This window comes from Raphanus sativus, chromosome 9 (genome assembly GCF_000801105.2).
Source record: "Raphanus sativus cultivar WK10039 chromosome 9, ASM80110v3, whole genome shotgun sequence".
Classification (NCBI taxonomy): Eukaryota; Viridiplantae; Streptophyta; class Magnoliopsida; order Brassicales; family Brassicaceae; genus Raphanus; species Raphanus sativus.
In genome coordinates, this window is record NC_079519.1 from 17,843,053 (window position 1) to 17,855,024 (window position 11,972).

The window sequence follows — 11,972 nt, forward strand, 5'->3', positions numbered from 1 at the left end:
TGGTCACTCGTATTTTTATTTTTAAGAAAGATTTTAAGAATTTTAAATTAGGATGTCCCCTTTCCACTTGGGCTCCAGTGCTCGGAACAGCTAGGTAACATTGAGCCATACGTTTATAAAAAAGGAGGTAATAATAATCACCTTTTAAAATATTAATAAAAAAGTTTTTTTTTTTTTGCTAAAACAATATTAATAAAAAAGTTTCAAGCAGAAAAATTGATATAATCTTGTATTTCAAAATTGAATACAATTAGCACATGCATAAACCGTTAGTGTATTAGACAACATACAAAATGACACGGAGATCAAAAATATCATACATTGTAGATGCAACCATTTACTCCTTATTTTCAGCAAGAACCGACTCTCACAGAATTTATGTATGATGTATATATGTATCTCTTTATTTCCTTTCTAAAAGTAAATACTGAAAAGAAATTGAAAAGAAATAATATTTACATTTGCAAATGACTTGTCATACACATACATAAAAATAAAAAATAATAAAACTATGTTCGCAGAGACACAGTCCAAGACTTTTACGTAGTTAGAAAGAGGAGAGTAGGAAGATTCCTCTTTGAAAATATAAAAGTTCTTCCAAGTGTCAATCGTTATTGACTTGTGAACACGCTCTTGTTCTTTTGTAACAGAAGCAACGCAAGTTAACTTTGTTTGTCGTTATCTACCATAACACATGAATCTGCAGGTAAAAGCAATCTCAAGGTGAAGCTTTCAACATTCTGAACTCTTTCACAATTTTGTTTCCCAATCATTCTAGAAACTAAACATGAATGTAAAAACAAAAAAAAAAGTAAAACCTGAATACCACAGTTCAACTGCAAGCCATTGTTGGAGTTAAAATCAGCCACGACGGAATCAATGTCTGAAAGTCTCCGGAAAGTATTTCTCAAAATAAAAAGTCTCGTATAATTTGAAAAGAATTTCATACGACGTCGTTCTCAAATTAGGATATCCAATCTATTCAACGAACAACTCTCGGGAAACAAACGACAAAACAAAAGGAGGTCGGAGCTTGGTCTTACCAGGTCAACTCGCCATGGGGTGAGCTCAGTCTTCCCAGTTTTCCCAAGGACAAGCTCACTTTGTTCTCCTTTGAGTCTAGATCAAAATGGCTTTCATTTTGCCTCAATCGAAGTTTCCGTTGAGATTTTACGAAAGAAACAAGACGCACGCCACGGCCCCGGGGACGGCGTCTGCGCCCACGCCACGGCACCCGGCGCCGGCGGCTTCGCCCACTTCACGGCGCCCCGGGTGCCGGCGGCTGCTCCCACATCACGGCCCAGGCGCCGGCGGCTGCACCCACGTCACGGCCCCAGGCCCGACGGCAGCGGCCATGTCTCGGCCCAACTCACCTGGCGAGCCCAAACCAATCCCAGCCTGTCGAACTTAGATCAATTCCCGTGTCTTTCGTATGGTCGTGTCATCCTAGCTACGGACCTGGTGTTTCCCGGTTCGTCTCGATTGGAGTTATCGTCGAAGTTTTACCATTAAAACTGAGAAGGTTGGTTTTCTCGTAAAGTGTATCGTGTAAAAAAAGAACGATCGACTTGAACATCGATTCTTTAGGCTGTACGATTTATTTTATGAGAAAGACAATCTTTCCGAGAAATCGTATAAACTTTCAAGGGCTTGAAACGTGTCCACAGACTCACTTACGATTTTAAGGATTCAGGCCCAACAAAGCTATGACGGTTTATTCTATTTCTCGAAAATAGGATAAATGTCAAGTTTCCGAAGATAAATGTAAAAGTTCAAAGATAATTATGAAGATCGATGAAAAATGGAATATTCCCGAAAAGATATAAACTTGGGCCCAAACGCGAAAGAGTAGAAAGGCCACTGACCTAGACATGTATATAAGGAGGGCTGGAGCAGAGAGGAGAGCAGATCGGAGATTTTAGACTTAGAGATATCCTGCAAGCTTAGAGAACTTAGAACTTAGGTGGTTAGACTAGCAAGGCAGAACCTAGAACGTCTGGCCGCCTCTTGTTCTATTTTTATTATGTCCGCAGACCCCTGTTCCTCTCGGAAGGATCTAACAATTCTTTTACTTAGAGTTCCGCACATAGAAACCCTATGCATTATTCTCGACATGCCCGTTTCTATGACCAACCCTCATACTAGACGAACTCCGCCAGGCAGTTCGATCTCTTGTTCAATTCTTTCTAACTGAACTATGTCCGACTTGATCCTCGAAAGGGGTACGTAGGCAGCCTTTCTTAAGGTCCAGTCTCAAATCTTAACGAAACCTTTTTCTGCATTTGTTCGGTCACTTGTCGTTGGCTATCGCAGAGAATCCGGACCTTCAGGGAAAGTCAAGTTAACTTGGCTTTCCTCCGTTTTATTCATTAAAATGGACGGTGTGAATTTTGGTTCCCACAGTTTGGCGCTAGAAGCAGGGGGGACGGACTACTCTTACTCTCAAGGCCACAAAACACTTGACCGAAGCGATGTCTGGAAATATGAAAGACAAAACTTGCAGCTCGCATCAACATCGGTAAACAACTTTAGCGTAACTGCTCCTATGGCCAACGCTTATGCAAACGCCGCAGTGCTCGAGAAAATAGAAAACCTAGTCGCGGCTTTTCGCCACAGGAAGAGCACGAAAACGAGCTCGCAATTTCTCTATCAAGACAGAAAGGGCAATGATAAAATCTATCAAACCCCAAGAAATTCGTCTAATTACCGAATTTTAGAAATCTCGACGAGTAGGGGTTTGACGGAAACCACTTTTTGAGAATTTTTCGGAAAAATAAAACTCGTTCTCTCCGAAACCATGGAGAAACCCTAAATTACTCGCGGATGAGAAAAAGAATAATCAAAACGGGTTACCCGACAGACACGGACCCGAGCGCCGGCGCAACGAACGGGACACGGCCCCGGGCGCCGGTGTTTGCAACCACACCAAGGCCCCGGGCACCGGCGGTTGCGACCACACCACGGCCCCGGGCGCCGGCGGTTGCGACCACACCGCGGTTCTGGGCGCTGGCGAGCGTGACCACACTGTGGTTCCACTCGCCGGTGAGTGTGACCGTGTTGCGGGTCAGCTCGCCCGGCGAGTGCGGTCAGTCCTTCGTGAACCATCCCCACTACCGTACTTCTTCCAAGCAACTCTCGTTGAGAACGCGGCTTGTCTCGGTTCTGTCCCGACCAGCTCGCCATATGGCGAACTCGATCCTTCTCAAATCAGCTTTCCAAAAACGGAGTGATTTCTATAAAATCACTCAAAGCCTAAACGATTAACGAAGACTAAACAAATCCAAAATGAGAAATCATAACCCTCACTGCTAAGACGTTTTCTGACACTTAAAATTTCGCTCGTTGCGGACTCTTGACTTTTGTCTACTAAGCTTACTTTCAAAAAACTACTCAAAACTCCTTCGGGTCAATCCTACGAAAACGAGAAAGTTTATGATTAAGTTTAGTCACCAAAATTACGCCTCACCGCAGGTAGGGTTTCTGATATTAAATTCGATAACATTTTACGGAACACCTTTCGTAAAATAATACTCGACAATATTTCACGAGACAGATTTTGTACAATTAAACTCGACAACAATTTTATGTAACGGCTTCCGTAAAATTAACTCGACAACAGTTTGTGGAATAACTCTCGAAAAATAAAAGTTCGACGGCGTTTTAGGAAACAGCTTTTGCAAGATCAAGCTCGGCCATATTTTACGAAACATCATTGATAAAACCAAACAATATCGTATCAAACAATAAAATCTGGAACATGACCAGTTCGCTCACAGCCTGACGAACTGAGAGCCTCACTCAAGTGACACCTTGTCTATTGCTTCGTCTTTCCAGAACGCCCCTCTTAGTCTGCTTCTCCTCCCTTTGATTCAACGATTTCGTAAATTTTCTTCGATACATAAAACAAGGTATGATTTTACCAGATTCTGCCGCGTTGAGTCGAAAACATCTAGTCATAACGTTTGATAGACTTTCCAACAATATACAAAGTGCATCTGGTCAATTTGGTAAAACCAGAGATACGAAGAAACGAGGATATGAACTTGAACATTGATATCCTTTTCTCATTCCGATATTCTCGTCAGAATTTCGTCGAAAACCAATTCATAAGAAATTTAGTAACTGACTTTTCGAAGTTCTTTGACGTTAAATCGAAAGTGGCCATTTCTAAACGCCTAATAAACTTTCGATAAAGTCAGAAGAAAAGAGGAGAAGAAGAAGGAAGAAGGGGCAATTTCGAATCGTCAATGAGACTAAGGTACGTCCGACTTAGAAGATTTTGTCGAGGTTATAATTTTTCGTAGGAAAGGAATGAAAACGTCTTGCAAACTGCCGTAAAATTTAGGAAATTTCGAACCTAGGTGGATAGTCTAGCAAGCTAAGTCTTAGGCAAATTTTTCAGTCTTGTTCCAATGTTCCCTGACTGTCCAGGCAGAACATGCAAACCGATCTAGTCTCTCGAAAAACAGAGAAACGATCGCCACGCATTCTAAAGCACACTCATCCTGCTTCCTGAAGAAAGAAAAACTTTCCAAAGAACGGTTAACCCGTTTTCTTTCGTAAAAAAATAATAACGGATCCAACGGATAACTGTCTTAGATAATTTTTGCTTCATAAGGTTGTTGATTCCTGCTTTTACTCCCCTCGGTTATGTCCAAGCAGGAAATGACCCCGCAACCAAATCTGCACATATTCTACGACGATCCTAACAACTTCCTTGGCTATACGGCTGAACCTTGCCTCCATGCCAATCCAAAACTACTGAGCAACCACCGCTCCAATCGCTTAACGGCTAAACGAAAATCCATGATTTGACGTAAAACGCTAAGTGACTATTATGCAAGCAGTTTGTCGTATAACCTAGAATCGGAAATCATACAATGAATTCTTCATAACAAAACTCAGTCCTAACAACCATATAATTAACGGAAGATTTAAACTTATCGTCAATCTATTAAGTTCTATATGCCCCGTAAAACGCGGCATGAAAAGAAACATTCGTAATAAAGCTCCTAGAACTATACGAGTCATTCTTAAAAATACACAAAATAAATCCCTCGGGAAGCCAACACTTCACGAAGCACAGTGGAGGAAGACGCTCCTTCCCTGGAACAAACTTACGCGAACCCTCGGTCCTAATTCCTCGATCAAAAAGCAAAAAAAAATCTGCGTCCAAACTGGAACAACAGTTTCTGGCTGCGAACATTCTCAAAACATCTCCAAGCCCGCAAATATTTCAAACACGAAATGCGGCACAAGGAAAACTCAACCTTTGGCACCGCGAGACGTCACAACGCTCGAAGGACGTTTTTTCCTCAAAACATTCTAGACGAAATTCTCGTCTCAGGAACTCAAAACATTTAAACATACCTCTAAACGGTAACATGCCTCTAAAATGGTATCATTTCGTTGTTGCTGATCACAACAAACGAACTCTAACGTCCTAAACAGACATTAGCCGCCTTTGAAAGGGTAGGCTCTCTTACATCCGTCAAGGATAACGTAGCGCGTGTAGAACCTAAAATCTACACTCAGTATTTTGTAGTGTTTGTAAAGTAAACTAGGGAAGTGACAAAAGATGTAGGCAACGATATCCTTAAAACACAACGATGTAATCGGAATTCGGTTGACAAAAATGGACTTTTATTGATTAAGAGGTCGATTATAAGGAATAACAAAGAGATAGACTATAACAAGGAGATCGATCAATATCAAGATCTAAGACGAAGTGAGAAAGGTGAAAATGTGTGGTGTGTTCTCTCTCTCTAGGGTTTTCGCTATCCTTTTAGCATTGATCTCTTCTCCTTTTTATAAACTCGACTCCGCTATTCTTGCAACTGCTTCCGCAACCTTCTCGGCTTCGGCGACCTTCTCCACCACTTCGTTAACGTCGCTATGGGCCTTAGTTTCATGGCCCATCTGTTTTGATCATAGCATGTTTAGTTGAAGTCCATCATCTTCTGATAGTGCTCAAATAACCCAGTAGAGCTTACTCTCTCAAATAAGATGTACAGCTGTAGTACTTAGGGATCGAATCACGAGGAGCTAGGGAACCAATTAAATAAAATCTACTAATCAATCCTAGGCAAGGTTGGTTTATATGATAGAAATGAAAATAACAAATCCTAAATTGAGCAAGGCAGTTGCTCTAACTAACAATATGAAGGATTGTTTAAATGGGATAAAGAGTGCTAGACATAGGGTTTCTATTCAGGAATGAAGATTATAATCTCTATAAATGCTTTAATAAGTTGCTTGCATGATACTATAGATCTCAGCCGCTTAACATATGTGAATGAATCACTGGTTAAAATATCTAGATCTCTGGCCACACTTTTCGCATGATGACACAGAAAAAGAGTCGGTCGATATCCTTTTGAGATATCGAGCGATACACCTTTCACGGCGCCAATCGATTTACCAGTAGGGTATCGGTCGACGGCTTCTAGATCTGCCTAGGCGCGAACCGAATATGACTGCGAGGTCTCAAGGAGGAACTGTCGTTCTTCTCAACGGGAAACAGGCATCACTCAAATGGATAATTCAAGATAATCTAAGATCCTAGTGATCTATGTTCTAGTTAGCTACTCTAAAACAAGCATAGGGTACAATCCATTTGATGAGTATCTCAACTTAGCAATTATAGTTTGGGGCTAATCCCACAAACCTATTTAAACCCTAGATCTAACAAGTAGACTACTCAGACATAGCTAAGCAATTCATAACAATAGATAGATGAAAGAATTGCATAGATAGAATCAAGTAGAAATACAAAAGGAGATGAGAAATCTCTCCAATCTCTCTCAAACAAATAAAACTCTAGTCTCTCTCTCACACTCTCTGCTTTGGTTGTGAAAATCTTCAAGCTTCAAAGGGTTTCAAAACTTGCCGTCAAAAGAACTTAGCAGGAGTATTTAAGCATTTCCATTAGGTTAAAAACTCGTCAGGGGCAATCTCGTAATTTGGTGAAGTCTTGGTGAAGTAGTCGGCTAAACCATTTCGTCCTCGATATCGATCGACAACACTAAATGTGTATCGATCGATTATAATCTTCTAGTACGCGGATCTTCTCAGCTACATCGATCGACAACTCAGGATGAGTATCGATCGATTGTAATCGCAATGTTGACTTCCGACTTAGTCTTGAATGGTCAACTCGGGTGTATCATCTCTTGTACTCTAAAATGCTCCAAAAACATCACTTTCTCACAAAATGCTCCTGAACTTGAAAATATACCTAACAGGCTAGAAAACAGATTAAATAAATAGTAAAATACTAGTATACCATGGTTAAAAACGGGTAAAATCCATGGTATATCATCTTCTTCGTTTGAACACATCGAACTTCTTCCGCGGGCTTCTCATTCGCGGTCCGTTTCCAAAATAGGCCCAATAGTTTAAGGGACCGATATTGGGTCCAACATTTGTCCCCCAGCCCAGTCAGTTTACTTTTAAGAAACCGAAACGCTGATCACTTTTTCTCTTAGTCACGAATCTCAGCGAAGTCACCACGTATGCTCGTTTGATTTGACTTGTCGGCCACTCTCCTAGATCGTGCGGTCCTTATTGATCGCGGGGATCTTCTCGGGAACCGACATTTTCTTTTATCTATTTACTGGGTTCTTTTTATAATGGATTCATCTTCTTCTTCCACTTCGACTTTTTTCTTCTGCAACCCATTTTTGTCTGCTCGTATTCCATGGCACCACTAAATAAACCGGGCCCACTTAACGGAGTCGAATACAAGGCCATCCGAGAACTTTGGGGAGTTCCGTACGATGCCGTCAACGATTATCCCAATGGGGATACTCCGGAGAATGTGAGACCGGGGTACTGTGGAGCTTTCATGTCCCATTTCCGTGATGCTCACATGTCATTTCCTTCATTCCTCCTCGAGATTCTAGCAGAGCTGGAATTGGCGTTAACTCATATCACCCCGACCTTCTGGCGCTACATCTTGACGACGTTCATTCAGGCCAGAGAGGAAGGGCTGGAGTTTGGTTTAGCCGAGATGAAGCAACTTTATACCATCAAGGGGAGTAGCAGCTTTTCAGGAGCGATACTTCTTTCTTCGCGCGTAGGGCGCTCGGTTATTAGCGGCATTCCTAATAAAGACGTCTATTGGACGGACAAGTTTTTTGTCTTCTAGATCGATCCAGTGACGGTTGGGGATTTTGACTTTTCTCGGATTCCGACGAAGTGGAATGACCGTTGGTAAGTGGTTTCTTTATTTTCCTTTAGCACGATTATTTGCTGAATTTTGATCTCGGTTTTTCTTCAGAGTTGTTTGGCAGCTCAAGTATGACTCCAGAGTTACGAGGTTTAATCGCGGCGCTTCGTCAAGGCGAGTGTCATTGGTCTACTTTTACCTCGGAGAGGATTCGTGCTGCTTATGCTTTACCTCCGGGCCTTAATCATGCCGCTCCCATCCCGCATGCGGAACCGGTTCGTCCTCAAAGAGATCAGAAGGGGAAAGGTAGATTATTTCCTTGTATTTCAAATAGTTCGGTGATCCTAATTCGTTGCTGTGGTTTGAATTTCAGTAGTGAAGAGGGGGGAGCCTCCTGCGGAACCTTCTGATGCTAATTCTGACTCCACGCCTTTGAAACGAGCTCGGAGGACTCCGGAAAGACGGGTACTTCGATCGAGTTCCCAGGTTCAGTCTCTGATTGTTCTGGCCACACCGGTTTCTATAGTTCCCCCAGCTCGCGGTGATCAACCAGAGTCTCGAGTACCAGGTGAGGCGGATGTTGGTGGAGAAATTGCTTCCAAGGTTCAGCGACGTCATTTGGTTTTGGAGGAGATGTCCAGAGATCTCAGCATATCAAGCTTGGAGCCTTCGAAGCAAGATCTAGGAGAGGGTACTTCTCGGCTCAGACCGATCAATCTTCCTTCGGATTATCGGAGTGGTTCTCCAATGACATTCTCGTACGACGTCGATTCTCCGATTCTGGAGAATCCCGAACAGCTCGCGTTTATCTGGCGAAAACTAAGGAATCCTTCGTGCGAGCTTCCTCCTTTGGAACATATGCGAGGTCGCGATGCCTATGTTCGAATGGCTGTTGCAAATGCCGAGAGTAAACCTAGGTCTTGCCCTAAACCCAGCCATGTTGGATCTTGACATCTCATAGACATAGTATTAATACCCGATACGAGATCCCAAAACTTATCTCTTTACTTAAGTCTATTCGTTTCACGAACCTTTACGTAAATCAGTAAACCGCAAAAAATTTCGCTTTGTACAATCGATGTATACGGTGATCATCAGAGAGGCAGGAATGAGACGACAACTTACACCATGTGATAGAACCAAAATCGAGCACCGTCCTTTTTGGTTCACGGACACGGTCCAAGGTGGCGATCTTGTCGACCAGCTAGACCTAGCCGAGGTTTTCTCATCAGATTATGCCAATTCCCTTATCATCTATGCAATCTTGGATGAGCTGAATACTCAAGTGAGCTGCACTGACACTATCATGGACGAGCTGAGCAAGTTGGTTCAATCTCCCTTTTGGCGAGTTCATATCCCCTAAGTCCGTTTGAGTGATCATGTCCAATCTCAGGACGTATCAAGTGGTATCAGAGCCACTCTTCCGGTAACTCTTTTTCTATCCATCTTTCTCATCTCTCCATTTCTTCTAAACACTTCTTATCTATCTATCTTGAACCCGGGCCCCTCATTACCCCCATAAAAAAAATAACATCTAAGTTTATGCAGTAAAAAAAAAAAAGTTTATAAGAAAAAAAAAAAGAAATTCAAAGTTTGTTTGTTTGTGGTGTGGTGGTGGAAGCGAAAGCCTGCTGGCCGAAGAGAAATCCGGCCTTTGAGGTGGTTAAGGCGGGTTCCTCTTTAAATCTCTTATCTCTCTATCTTAAACACTTTGATCTTGCTTGGATTTGCCCATTGGGATTCTTGATCTGTTCTCTTTGAACCTGGACATTTTTCTGAATTTGGACTGGTCAACATCAGAATCCGCACTTTGACTAGTCTTTCTTGTTTTCCACAGTTTGACTAGATCTAGTCAAATTTTGATTTTCTATGCAATGTTTTTCCGCACTTTCTTTATTTCTTTCTTTGACTCAAAGTAGTATAAATATGTAAACACTTTGATCATTTTAAAGACATTGATTTTTCCTTTCTTTTGAGATTTTCTCTCTTTGTTCTTGGTTGAACATTTCTTAGTTTCTTGGTGAGGTTATCTCCAAGTCTTGATCCTTCTTTTGTTGGACCGGTGCGTCACATCCGACAACGATCGAAGTCTGGTAGTATCATTGGGTCTTTCCGCATCCCATTGTGTCACCATTCATCCCACCAGTTCTCTATCGTTCCGGATAAGAGTCCATATCTCCCCTTACCGGACGAGTGCCTTTCCTTGGGTCTATCATTTGGTATCAGCCAAATGATACGCCCAAAATCGGGAAGGATGGCTTTGGCCGGGTGTTGGATATGAACCGAGAAGGCGAAGACACTTCTGGAACTGGGATGGATTGATAGGATCGTCAAGAGGTGCGGAATGACTCTTGATATACCAACGATCTAAGGCTAACCACCAAAAACGGATGTAGTGTGTTGGCTAACCACCAAATAACACACAAAGATGATTGGCTGACCACCAAATCAACAAGCCGGATCAAACCGATGAACTAGCTAAAGAACTCTCTCTCTCTCACTCAGAGAAGAAACAAAAATAAACTCCAAAATGATCTGATTTTTATTCATAGATGAGACTACATATTTATACTACTTGTAGTCAAAGAGAGACATAAAGAAATTGCGGAAAAAGATGTATAGAAAATACAACATTTGACTAGATAATTATTAGAGAGTCAAAGTTGTAGAAATTGATGCAGTATTGGTCAAAATTGCGGATTCTGATGAAGACTGGTCAAAGATGACAAGTTTGAGGCAGACTGGTCAAAGTTCATCTAAGTGTCCAGGTGCATTCTGGTCGCGGGCCGAGCTGACTGACAAGATCATCACTTTGGACCGTGTCCATGAACCAAAAAGGACGGTGCTCGATTTTGGTTCTATCATACTCTCCCTCTTCAAAAAGATTTGTCCTCAAATCTGGAACATTAAAAGGAAAAGGGGTATAAGGAAAAGAATTATAATCAATACATGGCTCACCTTGGGTTTGGTCCGACTCTTGAATAGACGATGATTCTTCTTGATGACCACGATTTTGCCCTCCATCTGACCCTTCCTGCATTGATACAAAGCTCCCAAGACCAATGTCATATGCACCAATATCAAGAGCATTCAAAGGACCAGAAAATTTATCCTTGTCCAAAACGTTTTCAGAATCCTTTTCAAACTGAGAAATTAATTCAAAACTACTTGGATTCTCTGGTTGTAAAACGGTTAATTGCAAACAATATTCATCAGGAATTGATTCAGATTGAGAAGAAGATAAGTTCTTAGATTAACAAGATTTCAAACCTGCCATTGGCTCATGTGTGTAGTCATCAAAAATTGGCAAAGGGTCTTCCTTTTCTGGCTTGGTTTCAACCTCCTCATTCTCCAAAGTAACCAACGGTTTTTGTTTTTGACACTTGTTAGCATAATGACCGATCCTATGGCATTTGAAACACCTGGTAGAAAGAGCTTTGCTTGTGGGTTTCACAGCTTTGCTTTTATCAAAAGAAATCTCATTAGTTTTCAAATCAGAATTGGACAGATAAGAAGACTTACATTGCGGTTTTGGTGCTGAAGAAGTATTGGTGTTTTCCTTCCTTTTGAGTTGCCGGACAGCATAAATCGCCTTATGCAACATCTTCTCCAAACTGGCATAGGTATGAATCTCATTCTGATCAAACTCATCACGGCTGCTTCTCTTGGTTTTGGTGAAGGGACGATCACCACTTCTGACCCACTTCTCATCATCGGACCTGTTTTGTCTCTTCCTTTGTTTCTGCTCAAAATCAAACCTATTAGCAGCAAACTGTTTCTTATTTCTAAAAATTAATTGCTC

General features: G+C 41.8%; 1 protein-coding gene across 1 annotated transcript; it reads right to left on the reverse strand.

The window, feature by feature from the left end:
* Window positions 1–425: 425 nt before the first annotated feature.
* On the reverse strand, window positions 426–11,972 carry LOC108828060 (uncharacterized). Its single transcript, XM_018601616.2, has 3 exons — window positions 11,441–11,972; window positions 11,129–11,204; window positions 426–700 (listed from the first exon to the last, which is right to left on the reverse strand). Exons 1-3 carry the CDS (start codon window positions 11,772–11,774, stop codon window positions 679–681), a joined length of 432 nt encoding a protein of 143 aa, XP_018457118.1. The 5' UTR covers window positions 11,775–11,972; the 3' UTR covers window positions 426–678.